The sequence below is a fragment of the Gekko japonicus genome, unplaced genomic scaffold (assembly GCF_001447785.1).
Source record: "Gekko japonicus isolate JY-2015 unplaced genomic scaffold, Gekko_japonicus_V1.1 scaffold270, whole genome shotgun sequence".
NCBI lineage: Eukaryota > Metazoa > Chordata > Lepidosauria > Squamata > Gekkonidae > Gekko > Gekko japonicus.
Window position 1 is genome coordinate 419,837 of NW_015170282.1, and position 18,469 is coordinate 438,305.

The 18,469-nt window shown below is 47.7% G+C and overlaps 1 protein-coding gene across 1 annotated transcript in view; it reads right to left on the minus strand.

Moving 5' to 3' along the window:
* The window catches only part of TDRD9 (tudor domain containing 9), a 172,677-nt gene that overhangs the window by 11,590 nt on the left and 142,618 nt on the right, over window positions 1-18,469 (minus strand). The window contains 8 exon segments of the mRNA XM_015417791.1: window positions 172-268; window positions 420-529; window positions 4,875-4,945; window positions 7,531-7,642; window positions 7,644-7,690; window positions 11,506-11,766; window positions 12,307-12,396; window positions 17,399-17,611. Of these exon segments, the coding sequence (XP_015273277.1) occupies window positions 172-268; window positions 420-529; window positions 4,875-4,945; window positions 7,531-7,642; window positions 7,644-7,690; window positions 11,506-11,766; window positions 12,307-12,396; window positions 17,399-17,611 (1,001 nt within the window).

Sequence of the window (18,469 nt, forward strand, 5' to 3'; positions counted from 1 at the left end):
TCTTAAGATAGGCAAAGAGAAAACTAACTAACAAGCTAAGGTTATAAGGTCAACAGTTGTAAAGCAATAAATACGTCAAAATAAGACTGAGACTCTCCATTCAGTCCTCTCAGGCGTTGAGACAATTTGTTATGTTAATTACTGGGTAAGTGCTTAGGGGTGAGCACATACCTAAGATCTATCACAGGAGCAAACAGCATGCTAAGCAAAGCCGGCAGTCCAGGAATACGAGGCATGATAGAAGTCTCCCTTAGCAACATGGTAGATCCTGTTGTCAACGAGAACACGTCTCTTTAAGAATATATCAACCTGACAAAGGTAAAACTACAACACGATATGGAATTACAGCACAGATGCAAATGAGCGACCGAGCGACCGTTTTATTAATGCACTATCGGCGTGTTTAAAATCACATCTACCTGTTGAGTTTACCGCTATGGATGCAGCAACCAGGATTTGCTGAAAGGAATCCTCGGGGGAATCGTCAACAATCACAGAACTGATGCTGTCTTTCTCTACTAAGACCGTTCTAGGAGGGGGGGAAATAATAATGACAACTGCAGCAACAATACAGTATGTAAACAGCGATACTGTATGTGAACTGGAGGCCCCTTGGCCATCACCGGAATCTGTGTTTGACAGCTTCAGCTGACTCTCCCCGGCCGATGTTGACAGGATTCTAGGAGCTTATAGGCCAACCACATGCCTCTTAGACCTGGGTCCCTCGTGGGTGGTGAAAGCCAGTGGTGAGGGAATATGGGGCCCTCTGGTGAACATTATCAACCTGTCCCTGGATTTGGTGGTCTACCCTGGAGGGATTAAAAGAGGCTGTGGTTGTACCACTCGTAAAGTAGCCAACTCTGGACCCTACGGATCCATCCAGTTACCGCCCAGTCTTGAATCTTTTGTTTCTGGGTAAGGTAAGGCAAGGAGGAGAGGAGACTGGATTTATACCCCGCCCTTCACTACCCAAAGGTGTCTCAGAGCGGCTTACAAACTCCTTTCCCTTCCCCTCCCCACAACAGACACCCTGTGAGGTGGGTGCGGCTGAAAGAGCTCTTCACAGAGACTGCTCTTTTTCAAGAACAGCCCTTATCAGAACTACAGCTTGCCCAAGGTCATCCAGCCAAGTGCAAGTGGAGGAGTGGGGAATCAAACCCGGTTCTCCCAGATTAGAGTCCGCACACTTAACCACTACACCAAACTGGCTCTCTGGTAACTGAGAGAGTGGTGGCAGAGCAGCCCCAGAATTTCCTGGAAGACACGTCGGCACTGGACCCATTCCAGTCAGGTTTCCGCCTTGGCCTTGGGACGGAGATGGCATTGGTTGCCCTCACAGGTGACCTCCGCAAACAGTTGGACTGAAGTGGGTCGGCGCTGCTGTTATTGATCTTACAGCGGCGTTCGACACGGTCTATCATGATCTTTTGACCTACCACCTTGCCAACACGGCAATTTAACCTGAATACTGAGGTTTTACTTTAGAAAAACAACTCATACGTTAACTTAAGATGATCCAAGCAAAGTAAGGAAAGCAATCCCAAATGCTTTCATTTACTTAAAATTATTTGGCAGAGAATTCGACACTTTAATGATGGTCTGGGCCTGGCTGGGGCAATGGTATGCGTGCCCACAGAGAGGGCTCAGAGTGCCACCTCTGGCACCCGTGCCATAGGTTTGCCACCACTGCCCTACAGGGTTGCCATACATTGACTGGGATTTGAAGGCAAAAAAATAAATAAAATCCAAATAGGATATACAGAGCGAGAGCACACATAAGAGAGACAGCTGGTAAGAAGGAAGTCACTAAGAAAAGCAGTCTAGGTAACGAAGGAATAGCAGCAGGACAAGACAAGAGGAAAGCGGACAGAAAGAATGGACTTGTCTGTCTTAATGGCTCTACTGCGCCCCCTACAGTCCTGTTGTACCTAGTGCAAATTGATAATGCATCACCCTTCATGTCCAACGGATTGAATGGTACGAACTTCACAAACTGGGCAAAAGATTTTTTTTAAAAAAAGAATGAAAATAAGCAAGAGTCATCTTAGAAGAGGCATTCCCTCTCCTCCCACATGTGCCTCTTCTATAATGATACCCGCTGGGACATCCAGAACTGAACACCACGTCACGGGTGTGGAACAGCAGTCACTTGCGGATGTGGAGGGGGAGATATTTGTGAATTTCCTGCATTGTTCATGGGGTTGGACTAGATGACCTTTGAGGTCCATGCAAACTCTATGCCTCTATGATTCTAAAATACCACAACACAATGTGCGAACTTTCAAGTTCTCCAGAACTCTTTATCATAGATGTTTTAAAAATCCCAAAACCCAGGGCTGGTGTGTGTGGGGGTGCATCTTTCATGGCATCTTATTAAGGCCTCTTTGGCTGCATCCTACAGGACGGTAGGATGCTTAGCTGTCTTCCGTGGGTCCAGAACAGAATGTGGTTAGCTAGTTTCAGACTGCACCCCCCGGCAGGCTGGGAAGAAGCCGCCAAAACAGAAGCCACCCAGTCTGCTGTGGCATGTGCAGCACATCTAAAATTAAAACACAGCTAATTCTTCAGAGGTACACTTTGACACATTCCCATAAGCACTAACTTATGTGGTATTGACTGACAGCGCAACCCTAAGTAGAATTACACCCTTCTAAGTCTACAGACGTCAATCGGCTTAGAAGAGTAACTAAGCATAAGGCTGTACTGCAAGGGTTGCCGAATGAATTTACTCAGATCTCTTCAGTCCCGTGGCTGCCCGAACAAAGACGTCATGACAATCCATCAGAAGTCTGGATTTGGTCCTGCAAGACCCCGGCTTAGGTGACATGACTACATGGCCTTGAACAAGGCAGGTTCCTTCAGCTGGGATCGAGTAATCCTCCTTGGCAGCTGTGGATTTCCTGGCCTCGTACAGAGGAACTTCATTCTGGAAAATGACGGCCACTTCTGCACTGACACTTTTGTCACTTGTTCGTCCCTATTGCTTTGGGTCATCCCCCCCCCCTTTTCCACATGTGTTTTGCTCCCTCTGGGACTACTAGAGAGAGGAAAACACATAGTGGGTGCGTTCAGATTGGGGATTTACAACGGTATAGGTGCCGGTTCCAACCGGTGTACTTACCGGCGTTCAGACGGCGAACATCTGCCTCCCATCCCTAACCGTTGTAAATCCCTTTAAACTGTTGCACTCTGCCACTAGGTCCCCAAGTGGTGGTATACTGAGTGCAACGGTTGCTTTCGATGTACCCCTCCGTCTGATCGCTCTCCACCGGTGTCTAGCCATTTCCGTCGCCTTTTTTTTTTTTAAACTGAGCGATATGCGCTTTAAAGGTAAGTCCTTACCTTTAAAGTTTAAATGTAATATGGGGTGTTTTGAGCATGCGCAAAGATCGCCATTCTGTGAATGGCTGCCTATACGCATGCTCAAACTGTGTTTAAAAAAACCCCAAACACCGACACCCGCAGTGTGTGAGCGGGCATACACCGATGCGATCCGCAAAATGGAGGTAAGTGTGATCACGTTTCAGCCGGCATAAACTGCACCGGTTCCAACCGGTACAGTTTATGCCGGCTGAAACGCCGCGTCTGAACGCACCCAGGGTGTGGTCAGACGGTGTGCTGGGAGCAGTTTAAATTGCCCCGGTCCTGATGCGGTCTTTTTTAACCTGGAGAATCGTGATCACACTCACCTCCTTGCTCCAGATCGCTGCGCAGCCACATCGCTCCCCGCCGTCCACAGGCGGGAGCGTGCATCGGTGTTGTTTTTCTCTCAGTTTGGGCATGCGCACAGGCAGCCACCTGTAGAACTAAAATTTTCGCACGTGCGCAGAATAGCGATTTCCACTTCAACCCGACTGCTGTAACACTTCCCTTTAAACTTTAAAGGAACACTTCCCTTTAAACGTTTACCCCGAAAATGGCCTCCGTGAGATCCCGAACTCGTCTAAAGGCTAAAACTAGGCACCGTTTAAACATTGTTGTAAATAACGTGGTAGCGGCGCTCCGCCTATCTGCACACCGCCAACACTTTAAAAAATGGCGGGCGCAAAGCGGAAGCCTCGGGCAGCTTTCGAGCGGGGAGGGGGTTTAAACCAGAAGTGGCTCAACACCAGAGGAGCGATCACACAGGGGAAAAATGCGGCTGGAAACGGAGAATCAAGAAAACACCACTTGGGGACCTGGTAACAAAATACTCCGGGGGGGGGGGAAATCCCTGAAGCAACAGAGACAAAGGAGTGACAAAAATGACAGTGTGGAGGCGGCCTATCTAGGGCTGAAAGCAAGGACAACTGGGACCCCCCGAGGCCTTTAAGGCGAGCTCATACAACAGCTCAGTTCCTAGCAGAATGGGGAAGATCTCACCTGGACCGTCTCAAAAAATTCAGCTCCAGGCTCAGGTGAGCTTCACATTCAGTACTCCAGTGCTCTTTGAACACAGGCTCATTCCCAACTGCTCCATACTACAGACACGGTGGCCTTTCACATACCAGTTATTTTTCCAGCAGAGACAAGGTAGCCATTAAGGCCACTGGGGAAATTAACTCTCGTCGCTTTTGAAACAGGCACACAAACCACAGGCATGCCCATTATTTCGGTGCAGGAACCTGACTGATGCACATTTCTTTGCGTGCAGAGATCAGGATTCCCGTGCTGAAAGCAAAAGAAAAGCTCTTGCTGACAGAGAAGCTCCAGAGACACACAGCAATCCTCAGTATCCAGAAATAATTGCTGGCTGAACAGAGTGTATATTTTTGCTGCTATGGGCAAAAACCCACATTCTAACTGCATCCTAAAGTGTCAGGGGTGGCCGTTCCCAGCAGCAGAACAGGAAAGCCCCAAGTTTTCCCACAAGACACACCACCACACCATCCTACCTGAAGCGGGAGATCCTGGTCATACTGCTGACCCTCAGATTGTACGGATTGTATGGACCAAGCAGAACTGCCTTTGGAAGAAAGAGCAGGAGAAGGCACAAATTAAATCAACATTATGAATGGGCCCTAGTAGGAAGATTAGTAGGAAAGTGTAGAGGTCTGTCTGTAGAAACCCTGGGAGGGGTCAGGGGCAATGCTCCCTCTAAGCTGTGGAGTCTTGTAAGCAAAAATTCAACTTTGTGAGCTACTGGCATTAAAGTTGTGAGCTAGCGATTTGGCTACTGCAGAAATGAGTTTGCTCTGGAGCCATCCTTCCTGAGCAAAGACAAAAACGTGTGAGCTGGAGGCTAAAAAACTGTGAGCTAGCTCACACTAACTCAGCTTAGAGGGAACACTGGCCGGGAGGCAACATTGGGGAAAGCCCTTGAGCTCTGTGCCCTGTTGTCGGCCCCCCAGAGTAACTGGTTGGTCTCTGTGTAGATGTGCGTGCATGCACACATTCCGTTTTCACTGGGCCCCTGCACATATTGGATAAGCAAAGTCTTGCTTAAGCAAGGTCATGCGCCAACAAAATATTAAGCTGTGGCATTAGGTGTGTTTTCCCCAAGAACTTAGGATAATCTTAAAGGCGTAGCTAGATTCAAGCCCAGTAGTACTTTACAGACCAGAGGTGGCCAAACTGTGGCTCAGGAGCCTCAAGCGGCTCCTGGCATATTGTGCGGCTCCTGGCAGGGCTCCTGGCAGGGCAGCTGGGGAAGTGAAGGGGGGGCATGCCTCCCCGATCGGTCTTCCCTTTTCCAGCCAGTGTTCCCCTCCCTAGGTAGGCTTGAAGTGTGTGTGTGTGGGAAGACTGCAACTTTAAATTCTTTCTTTTCATCTTTCTCTCTCTCTCTTTCCACCTCTCTCTCTCTCTTTCTTTCCACCCCTCTCTCTCTCTCTTAGACAAATAAACATCCTTAGCAAACAAATATCACGGGGCAAATAAATATAATTATCAATATCTGTTTTTACCCCTTTTTGTTTTTAGTTTTGGCAGTCTCATTTCATGTTATTAAAAAGCAAATTTGCGTATTTTCCAATAAAAACATGCGTGTAATATTCATTCATGTCTTGTGGCTCTCAAGCATCTGACATTTATTCTATGTGGCTCTTAAGTTAAGCAAGTCTGGCCACCCCTGTTACAGACCAACAAGATTTTGGGGGTATAAGCTTTCAATGGTCAAAACTCCTTTGTCATACTGATCTGATAAAGGGATGCTGTGACACTCAAAAGATTATACCCCAGAAATCTTGTTGGTCTCTGAGTTGCTGCTGGACTGAAATCTAGCTGTTCTACTGCAAATCAACATGGCTCCCCTATGAAACTTAGAGGCATAAAAACTGTTTGCACAAACACCGACTCCCCGCTAAGCAGACTCACATTACAGATCATAATCTGAAGAGGTGAGCAGTGCCTCACGAAAGCTCATAGTGCGCCACACATTTTATTAGTCGTTAAGGTGCTACTGGACTCTTGCTCTTTTCTACTGCTACAGACAGACTACCACGGCTACCCATCTTGATTACAGATCGTGTGAGCACAGTGCATTTCACTCAGATGTCATTTGTGTTCACATATTTCTATGACGGTAGAGGGGGTGAAGTTTCAACAAGGTCAAGAAGTAGCCAGGATCAACGCTGGTCCTGTTAACAGATTTGGATGGAAGCACAGCCTACGTCCTGCAATACCAACCAGAGCACATTGTTCTGAAAACGGGGGGAAAAGTGATTCCCAAGCAGACAAGTTGGATGAGACTCATAAATATTTTATTTTACATGTTATAACAGCTGCCAGAATTTTATTTGCAACGACGTGGAGGACGCTGCAAATTCCAATGCTACATGAGTTGATATGAAATGTGCTGAAATGGACAAGTTGACAAATATATTAAAAGGAAAAATGGAAGAAGAATTTATGGGACCCTGGAGGGCGTTCTATGACTGGTTAAAACTCAAGTATTGAGACTAAGTGAAAAATAAGAACGATAGATGAAATAGTTGTGAAATTGCAATGAGAAGACATGCATGCAGAATGCTAAACTGGAACTTGAATATTTCTACATTCCCTTTTCAAAATTCAAAGTCAAGTTAAATGTCAGGGGAGAAGATGAGTTTTCAAATATAATGTCATATTAACTTTTAATTAAATATTGATGGTACCCAATATTCTGAGGTAACTGTTACTTTCTTTTACCTAGGTTAAGAATAGGCTTTCTAACTGGTCCCAAACCTCTCATTGACAGAGTTATTCTGCATGTACAGGTCTCTACAATGCATACCAGCACTTTCACTCAGGTGAGTACTTCAGAGCTCCCACCTGTATATGCTTTAGTGTAAGAAATACTAGTTTCACAATTCTGTATAGATAGTAATTGCTTGGCCATCTGAATTGCAGAGCCATACACGGTTACAAAGGTCACATTAAGAATAAATGTTCATCATTTGAAGTAGTTGTGAAATTGTAATGAGAAGATATTCATGCAGAATGTTAAACTGGAACTTGAATATTTTTACATTATTTTATTTTATTTTTTTCTTTCCTTACCCCTTCCCTACTTTCTTTATATAAACTAATAAAATTCTTTATTAAAAAAAAAGAGACCCCTTCTCAACTCACCTTGCAGCTGGGAGCCCCAAGCCTATTGATGGTGCAGCCATCCAACAACGCTTTCATCAGGCGCTCCTCTTTCTCCTCTATTGCGTTATTCTCAGCAGCTGATCTTCCCCTTGTTTGCATCTGGCTTCGCAAACAGCTGCTTGAGAGTTTCGTTGCTTACCTAGAGAGAGAAATGAAGACGGGCCCATGTGGGAAGAGAAAGGATGTCAAAGGTGCCATTAGAAGTTTTTCCTCTTTGCAGGGGAATCAAGGGCATCTTGGAGTTGGTCACTCTGAGAGGGGGACTGAAAACTTCTCCCCCCTCCAAAACCACCTTCCACTGGGAAGAGATCCACCACCACCCCTCCAAAGTTCTGGACTATGGGCAGTCACAAAATGACTTCCTGACAATGACAAGCCTTCGGGAAAGGGGGGGGGAGATGGCCAGCTGTGAAAGACCAATAGAAGGAGGAGGAGGAGGAGGAGGAGGAGGAGGAGATTGGATTTATAACCCGCCCTTCACTCATAAGAACATAAGAGACGCCAATGTTGGATCAGGCCAAAGGCCCATCCAGTCCAACACTCTGTGTCACACAGTGGCCAGAAATACCAGGTGCCATCAGGAGGTCCATTCAAGAACAGCTTTTATCAGAACTACGGCTTGCCCAAAGTCACCCAGCTGGCTGCATGTGGAGGAGTGGGGAATCAAACCCAGTTCTCCCAGATAAGAGTCCATGCACACCAAACTGGCTGTGTAGAAGTCGAGGCCTTCCCTGATGTTGCCTCCTGGCTCTGGGATTCGAGGTGCCTCCCGTCAGTCACCACAGGTAGTAGCCACTGATAGACCTATCCTCCACGATTCGCGCTCAGAAGCACCTTACACACCAACAAGATTTTCAGGGTATAAGCTTTTGAGACTCAAAGCTACTTTAATCAATATCTGACAAAGGGAGCTTTGACTCTTAAAAGCTCAAACCCTAAAAAACTTGTTGGTCTCAAAGAGGCTACTGAACTCGAATCCAGCTGTCCGACTGCAGACTGTCCTGGCTACCCTCTGAAGCTACCAAGAAAAGCAGGAGACTCCAGTCACAAATGAACTGAACAAATGAACACAGAGAGTGATTAAAATGTGGAATTCGCTGCCAAAGGATGTAGTGATGGCCACAGGAATAAACAGCTTTAACAGGGGATTAGACAGTTTCATGGAGGATAGGTCTATCAGTGGCTACTACCTGTGGTGGTGACTGGGGGGAACCTCCATGTTTAGAGGCACTAAGCCTCTGAATCCCAGAGCCAGGAGGCAACATCAGGGGAAGGCCTCCTGTTGCTGGCCCTCCAGAGGAACTGGTCGGCCACTGTGTGAGACAGGATGCTGGTCTAGATGGAGGACTGGTCTGATCCAGCAGGGCTCTTCTTTCTTATGTTCTTATCAGGGGGAGGCCTTGGCCTCTACACCCTGTTGCTGGCTCTCCAGAGGAACTGGTCGGCCACTGTGTGAGACAGGATGCTGGACTAGATGGAGGACTGGTCTGATCCAGCAGGGCTCTTCTTTCTTATGTTCTTATCAGGGGGAGGCCTTGGCCTCTACACCCTGTTGCTGGCTCTCCAGAGGAACTGGTCGGCCACTGTGTGAGACAGGATGCTGGTCTAGATGGAGGACTGGTCTGATCCAGCAGGGCTCTTCTTTCTTATGTTCTTATCAGGGGGAGGCCTTGGCCTCTACACCCTGTTGCTGGCTCTCCAGAGGAACTGGTCGGCCACTGTGTGAGACAGGATGCTGGTCTAGATGGAGGACTGGTCTGATCCAGCAGGGCTCTTCTTTCTTATGTTCTTATCAGGGGGAGGCCTTGGCCTCTACACCCTGTTGCTGGCTCTCCAGAGGAACTGGTCGGCCACTGTGTGAGACAGGATGCTGGTCTAGATGGAGGACTGGTCTGATCCAGCAAGGCTTTTCTTATGTTCTCATCAGGGGAAGGCCTCGGCCTCTACACCCTGTTGTCGGCCCTCCAGAGGAGCTAGCTGGCCACTGTATGAGACAGAATGCTGGACTAGATGGAGCACAGGTCTGATCCAGCAGGGCTCTTCTTATGTTCTTATCGGGGAAAGGCCGCTGTTTCTGTGCCTTGTTGTTGGCTGTCCAGAGGAACTGGCTGGCCACTGTGTGAGACAGGATGCTGGACTAGATGGAGGACTGGTCTGATCCAGCAAGGCTTTTCTTATGTTCTCATCAGGGGAAGGCCTCGGCCTCTACACCCTGTTGTCGGCCCTCCAGAGGAGCTAGCTGGCCACTGTATGAGACAGAATGCTGGACTAGATGGAGCACAGGTCTGATCCAGCAGGGCTCTTCTTATGTTCTTATCGGGGAAAGGCCGCTGTTTCTGTGCCTTGTTGTTGGCTGTCCAGAGGAACTGGCTGGCCACTGTGTGAGACAGGATGCTGGACTAGATGGAGGGATCAGAGAGGGGGCAAATGGCAGCATCCCCAGTTTGGGGGGGGGGGGGAGAATTTCAGTGCTACATGCATACAAAATAAAGGGGGGATCATCAGTGTGGAATGAAATTGACATGAGATGTAAAGAGAGAGAGAGACACTGGGAAGAGAAGTCTACAGACTTGAAAGCATTTTCCCTTTAATGCTTTAGTGAACAATGGGGGGGGGACATTTTGGCAGTCTCCAGAAGCCTAAAAATAAAATGGCAGCTGAGCCACAAGGACCCTCTGCAAACCGTTTAACTTAAGAATCACTTGGAGGACAGAGTGCAACTGACACCAGACAGGCTTTTAAAAACTGCCAAGATCACAACCAGTGTGCAGGATCAAATTAGAGAATCACAAAGAGAAAACCACTCAAATTTGCAAGGAAAGGCATGAAGTTGGTATTACTATGCAGCTGAGCTAGGGCATCGGTGAAAATACACACACCCCATTTTGGTTTTATTTCAATTTAGTGGGACAAGACTAAAAAAGCTCCCCAGAGCTTCCGCCAGAGCAGTAATTTTCCATACAAATTGCAGCCCTGTGCAAAGTGTGGTGGAGATGCAGCCAACTTTGCACAGGCACACGCACATAAATACACACATTGCCAACGATCACAGCTTGCAATGCCAGTTTCAGTGGGTCTACCGTGCATTCTGTACACTCAACATTTTCTCCCATATTATGAGATCATGTGACTCTTTCCATTTTTCACAGTGGCCGATAACACAGCAGAGAATCCCCTAGAGCTCGGCATGGGGCTTCACAGCTGCTTGTCAGTTTTTTTTAAAAAAAAGTCTAGTCTGTTTCAACATCAGGTTTCCCCCCTTTGCCAGCATTCAATGAACTAATGCCAAAATGCATGCGCAAAGCCTGAATCACAAGGGTTTAAATGGAAGGTGCTTGCTGGATGCTACTGTGCAGCTGCAACAGGGCAATTGTGCAATTAAAAAACAACAACAAACCTTTGGACACCACCTCCCACATGTCACAAGTGACATCCCACCCTGATTTAGAAAAGTGCATTTTAAAAAATTGTAGCTACAGAATAAATACACCGGAGGAAAAAGAATCGTGCATAAGGCAGGCACAGAATCCGAAGTCAAGCTTGAAGGCTTCCTATTTGGAAAATCTGCAGTAAGATGTCCATGCGTAATGGGTCATTCTGTGCACATGCAACTCCAAAGTTATGCAAATAACTCCCCTCTCCTCTGGGGTGTTTGGACTTGGGAAAATGGTGCAGTGGAAAGGCAGAAGCTCCTTCCCATCCCACCCTGCAATTCTGAGCTGAACTGATCGCCTTTGGAGTTTTACGATGACATTCTGCTAGCCGGGTTTTGGGGAACCCAGACCTGAATCGCCAATAAAGGCACTGTACTGTTTGGCCCTACAAAACACAGTGTGCCCTTCTTGATTTTGCTTCTCCCACCTTCTGGCTCCATATTAAAAACAACAACAACAACAATACTGACATTAAAAAACACACCTAGCTGTAGCAAAAGTTAAAGAGTGTAAGGCATACTTTTGATTCATAGGAGTCTTCCGACAATTCTGCATGGCATTCTTGAATCAGTACGTCTCGGACATTCACAACATCCGTAATCCCGGAATGCCGGTACACATCCACGTGCAAGACGCTGTGCACAACTGAAAAGACCTTCACTATCAGCGCACAGTGGTTGACCAACGAAGCAAACCTCTGGCTCGCTGCATAGCTCCACTGCTCTCCACATACTAAAGATTGAGCAGAAGGCCGCATTCTGCGCACCTTAAATTCCAAAGCCTAAGACGCAGAAAAAGACAAAAATGTTTAATTCCCTCCCCTGGAAAATGGGGGGGGGGGGAGATCAATTTGGAACATTAACAGGCTTGCTTCTCCCCCCCCCCGCTTTCTACAGAAGTCATCAATTTTAAAATTTTACTCAATAACCAAGGCTCCAGAGTGGCACAACTAAAAAGGATAAAAGTATAAATCAGCAATACAGAGAAAATAAAACATAACTCATTAAAAACAAAGCCAAAACAAAGAAGTGGTAGCACAAACAATAAGAAAAAATTAAATTATTTCAGATTTCTGCAATCCAAATGCTATTGCATTGTTTACTGGATGCCCCATCCTACCGATCACATCAACTGGTGCTATAATCCACCTTGAGTCTCAGAGACTATAAGTAATGTAAAGAAACTGGAAAGACATTGCCGAGCCACCACCAAAAAGGACCTGCTGAATGTTTTGGCCAATTGGGACTTCCCATAAATTGGAAGGTGAGCCTCTCCATCTGAAACTAAATTTCAGGGAAAGGCAGCACAAGAAAAACGCTACCTGGAAAGGAAGCTCTCGAAGGTGATCTGGAATCCCTCGCAGGTCGTCCAACGCCACTTTGGATCTATTGCCATAGTCTACGTAGAAAACCTGGGCAGTAAGGCAACAGCATTTCAAAGACTGATACTTCTTTCAAAGCACAAAAGGAAACAGGTCAGGTGGCAAAAGCAAGACAGCAACCTCCCCCCTAATAATTATTAACTGCTGTCATGTCACAACCAACTTAAGGTAACCCCTCCTGGGATTTTCAAGGCAAGAGATGAGCACAGAGGTTTGCCATTGCCTTCCTCTGCACAGCAACCCAGGTCTTTCTTGGTGGTCTCCCATCCAAGTACTAACCACGGGTGACCCTTACTTAGCTTCCAACCTCTTACAAGCTCAGACTAGCCTGGGCTATTCAGGCTACTACAAGCCTCCCACTTATGAGCCTGTTAAACCTTTCAACTAGGAGGCACCAACAGGTGAAGGCACCGGCGTCTGTGTTGCATTTCCTGGCCCTCCAGCTGACTAGTGCATAAAACAGGGTGATGGCCTAGGTGGGTGACTGGTCTCATCCATTATAGGGCTTGTCGTCTTCTTACACTGTAGGACATTCAATGATTAAGACTGGAATAAATGCATACTCCTCCTGTGTTTATCCCCACCTTCGTTCTCCCACAACAGTTGCATGCTCCTCAGGGGAGGAATCTGTTTTCTTGTGTTCTGTAAAATGCCATGCCATGCCTTGTGTTCCGTAAAATGCCATGGCAACAACGACAGTAATGATAATACACAGCAAAATAAGAACATAAGAAGAGCCATGCTGGATCAGACCAAAGGCCCATCTAGTCTAGCATTCTGTCTCAGACAGTGGCCAACCAGCTGCCGCTAGAAAGTCCATAAACAAGATGACTAAGTTGGTACAAAATGGCTGCCTTGTGGAAGCTGTCTGAAATGGCATCCGTATGGGGGTGGGAGGGAAGGAGTGGTAGTTAGATTTATACCCCACCCTTCACTCAGAGTCTCAGAGTGGCTTACAATCTCCTTCACTTTCCCTCCCCACAGGTAGGTGGGGCTGAGAGAGTTCTGCCAGAACTGCTCTTGGGAGAACAGCTCTGAGAGGACTGTGACTGACCCAAGGCCACCCAGCTGGCTGCATGTGGAGGAGTGGGGAATCAAACCCAGTTCTCCCAGATTAAAGTCTGCTGCTCTTAACCATTACACCAAACTGGCTCTTTGTGTGTGTTGTGACTCACAAATTACTACGAATGAGCCGCTTTCTCTAGACCACAGCAAAGCACAGGTGAGAATCAAGGAACCCAAGTTACCGGAGGTTGAATTTGTGTCCTGGGCCGGAAGAGCTCAAGAAGGCAGTTCAGGTTGCCACATGGCTGTTCCTCCAGCAAGTCACATGTTACAGGCCCCGTGGTGTTGGGCTGGCCAGCTAATTACATCACCAGTGGCCAGCCTATGGGCCAAGGGTCACCCACGGGGAGGAGCTTTGATGTGTGTGCCATGTCTGCTCTCCCTGTGGCTATCTAAACAGCTGCCGCTGGGTGTCTCTTCCTGCTTCCTGCGACTCTCTCCCACGCACCCTCCCTCAATGTTGTTTGTGGGTTTTTTTAATTTAATTTTTTTTTAACAAGAGATTCCTCAATTTTGTTATAGTGGTTTTACGTCTTGTATTTGTCACAGCTTAGGTGGGCTGGCTGCGGTGGCTCAAGTGGTTAAGACGCTGAACGGCAGGCTGTGGAAGGTCGGTAGTTCAGCAGTTCGACACCCGAGGGTGCCGCATGACGGAGTGAGCTCCCGGCTCTAGTTCCAGCTCCTGCCAACCTAGAAGTTCGAAAGCAAGAAATTGCAAGTAGATAAATAGGTACCACTTCGGTGGGAAGGTAACAGCGTTCCGTGCGCCTTGGTGTTTAGTCATGCCGGCAACAGGACCACGGAAATGTCTTCGGACAGCGCTGGCTCTTTGGCTTTGAAATAGAGATGAGCACCGCAACCCTAGAGTCGGATCTGACTGGCTTTTGAGCAAGGGAACCTTTACCTTTACCTTTAGGTGGGCTGGGCATTGGGACGAATCCATTTTGCGGAGGATGGTCCTGCGTGCTCACCTCCTCCGGTTGGAGACTCCCTTAAGGGGTCTTGGGGTGGAGGCATTTTGCAGCATGTCCAGTTTGAGGGCTGCCGTCTGGCTATCACCGCCAGGTAGCAAGGAGAACCACGCAGTGACTGGCACCCAGGTGAGGACCCCCCCCCACTGGAACTGTCACTCCTTGGTTCCCCCCAGCAGGTGGGCTGGGGGAAGGGGTGCAATGGGCAACAGGTAGGTCGTCCAATTCTGGATCCGTCCCCATGCTGCACCAGTGCTCCTTGGTTTGTTTCTAAGAAAGCTATGGCCTTTTTCTTTCCAAAAATGTCTGTTGTGCCTTTCCTTCTGCATGCACTCTCCCTAATATGTGACAAGGCAATCGACACGGCCAGCTGCTGCACGCCCCCCCCCCCCATGGTTCACTGATTAGCACAGCTGCCACAGGGATGTTATTTCAAGAAGCCCACAGACAGTGTGTTTCCCCAGCCAGCTTTAATGTACCTTTAAGAGTAGTTGCACCCTGGGAATTGGAGTCCACAGTTAGGGGTCCCAGAAGCTTCCCTCTGACTGGCTCATTAAGAGTAATTTCCTGAGCTCAAAGGCGCAAAGATAGGAGTTTTATTGTTCTTTTCCGTTTCTTTGTCCATCAACCCTTACTGCAAGGAGAGGGGAAGCCCATCTCTTCTCTCACCGCGGCTATAGAACTGACCTAGATCACAAGATGTAACTTTCCACCCAGCTATCTGGTCGATTGTGAGTAAATGATCTTCTGAATACGTGTGAAGTTAAATAAAGATGATTTAAGCTGTCCTCAGTGGCCGTGCGTTGACTCACACCTAGAGAGCGTTGGCTTAGCACAGCTCGCGCTTGACAGGAATAGACAGACTTCTCTGATCAGCACAATCCATATCGAATTGGGAAGGAAAAGGCAACAGCATTCAGAAGGCTGAAGCATCCAGCGTTCAAAAAGGGCTCAAAAAGGTGGCAAAGGACATCACCTGCGCCGCATCAGTTTTTGTCCAACGGCTTCCTCTCCTAACAAAGCTACACGTCATGTTCCTCTGAGTTCTCTCACGATATACTTTCTTTACCGTTAAGACGCTGAACTGCAGGCTGTGGAAGGTCGGTAGTTCAGCAGTTTGAGACCCGAGTGTATTGCATGATGGAGTGAGCTCCCGTCTCTAGTTCCAGCTCCTGCCAACCTAGCAGTTCGAAAGCAAGAAATTGCAAGTAGATAAATAGGTACCACTTCGGTGGGAAGGTAACAGCGTTCCGTGCGCCTTGGTGTTTAGTCATGCCGGCCACATGACCACGGAAACGTCTTTGGACAGCGCTGGCTCTTCGGCTTTGAAACGGAGATGAGCACCGCAACCCTAGAGTCGGACTCGACTGGCTTTCGAGCAAGGGAACCTTTACCTTTACCTTACTTTGAGATGTCTTTTCCTGCAAACTCTTCTCCTTGTTAAAATGTTTGCTGACAGGGTGGGGTGTTGTTGTTGTTTTTTTTTGGGGGGGAGGGGGATATTGTTAAACTGCTTCTGCCGTTGAGGCCCTGGCCGGAACGGCCCAGGCTAGACTGTTCTCGTCAGTTCTCGGAACCTAAGTGGGCTCAGCCCTTGGTAGTATTTGGATGGGAGGCCACCGAGGAAGCCCAGGGGCACGACACAGAAGCAGACAACAGCCAACCGCCTCCGAAACGCCTCTTGCCTCGAAAGCCCCATGTGGTTGCCAGAAGTCGGACTGAGACTTGACCGCACTTTCCATCAACAATGCCGAGGTGACAAGAGGACTGAGTAGGAAGGCTCAAAGGGTGACCCACCTCTGAGGCGGATGAGCTTTCATGGTACCACCCCTCAAGAAGGGAATACCACAGCCCTTTTAGGATCAGAAACATAGGCCCTTTTCTGCACACACACACCCCATTACTCCATGTTCACCGCAGTGTCCTCAAGGCGATTCTGCACTAAAATTAAATCCAACCTTCTTTTTAATCCAAGTCCCCCCCCCCCATTCTGCACTAAAATAAGAGTTCAACCTTCTTTTTATTCCATGCTTTTCCCCCCATTCTGCATTACATTCCCTCCCTTCAGTGGTCAGCCTGGTTGCAGCCTGCTGTTGCCCCGGGTTATGTAGATGCTGTTTTGCCCTGAACTTAAATTGCCTCAACTCGAACACTGTGGGCGATTTCTCACTAGAGCTGCCTCGCAGCACAGCGCTGTTTGCCCCAACACAAACATGTCAATTTCACACCCGAGGCTGCGGGGCTGCATTTGACTCAGGGCTTCGCCCCATTTCCTCCGCAGTTTCATGATCCTCAAAAACCAGGATCACGAAACTGCGGAGGAAATCGGGCGAAGCCCCGAGTCAAAATGCAGCCCTGGAGCTTCGGGTGTGAAATTGACATGTTTGTGTCGGGGCACACGGCGCTGCTCTAGTGAGAAATCGCCCTGAGAAAATCTGGAGTAGCGGAAGGACCATAGTACACATGGAGAGGAGGTTTCAGCCTTCCCCTGGCACTGTTTTACAGCTGGAAATAGTCCTGGGAGGGCAGTATTGGGGAAACCCATGTGTAGCATGTAGTTTTCCCCAAACAGCATCCCATGGGACTGTTTTAATTTAGGAAAATGACTTGCTGGGGGGTGGACTGAAGACCCTTTGTCATTTGAGCTGTGGTCCTGATCCTAATGATGCACCACACTCACTGGAATTTAGGAGAACTTGCAACTTATGTGTTACATCTGACACTGGGTAAGGGGGAATGACAGACACAATCTGTGTACTCCGCAGCATTGGAAAACGCATCCTTTAGGAAGCAAAAAATTCCATTCAGAGATATTTTGGTAATGATGGAATCCGTTTATGAATGACCAGTATGACATGCAATGGACTGACAGATCTGTTCTTTCTTTATAAGTTTATGACTTAATTGTAAGTTGTATTTATTATATTTTAAGAACACCGATCCATTTTTTTAAAACAACCACCACCACACTCTGGCATTAGGAATGAAAAGGGTACCTCAGCACTCTCTCCAGACACGTACAGGATCTGGGCTCTGTAGTATTTTTCATTTCCCCACTCTGTAAACGGTGCCATACAAACCAAGTCTGGATAGGGACGGACTGAAAGAGGCTTTAGGTCTAGCTGGTTGATCTCTGCAGACAGATTTTTTAATAAAGTGATATTTTTTTCATCGATTCTGTAACCCCAGAAGTGTCCAACCTCCACCACCTGAAAGAAAAATCAATTGCCAGAAATGCACAATTCCAGAAGAGTCCCCTAAGGAAGGAAGAAAGGGCCTGGCAGGATTCAAGACACGGCTCCAATATGCTTTTGGTCAAGTTCACATGAACACAATCGTAGCGTTGCCAGCTCCAGGTTATGAAATTCTGGCAGATGTGGGGATACAACCTGAGGAGGGTGGAGTTTGGGGGGAAAAGGGACCTCTACAGGTTATAATGCCATAGATGCCACCCTCCATAGAAGCTATTTTCTCCAAGGGAATATGTAAAAAGGAGACTAGAGCTGTAATTCTGGGAGATCTCCAGGCCCCATCTGAAGGTTGGCAACCTATCATCACGATGACTTATGCTTTCAAATAAATCACAGAGGTGATATGATCACCATCTTCAAGGACTTGAAGGGCTGTCATATAGAGGGGTGGTGCAGAGTTATTTTGTTGCCCAGAAGATCGGACCAGAACCAATGGGTTCAAATTTTGGTTAAACTTTAGGAAGAGCTTCCTGACAGTTAGAGCGGTTCCTCAGTGGAACAGGCTTACTCGGGAGGCGGCGGGCTCTCCTTCTGTGGAGGTTTTCAAACAGAGGCTAGATGGCCATCGGACAGCAATGCTGATTCCGTGAACTGAGGAAGATCGTGAGAGGGAAGGCAGGAAGACGGTTGCCTCAGTGCTTAGTTCGTGTGGCCCTTTTTTACACGCCCAGGGAAATAATTGCTGATAGCCACTTTGGGGTCAGGAAACAATTTTTCTCCAGGCAGGTTTGGCCAGGGATCCTGGAGGGTCACTGGGGACGTGGAGGGGGAGGGTATTTGTGAATTTCCTGCATTGTGCAGGGGGTTGGACTAGAC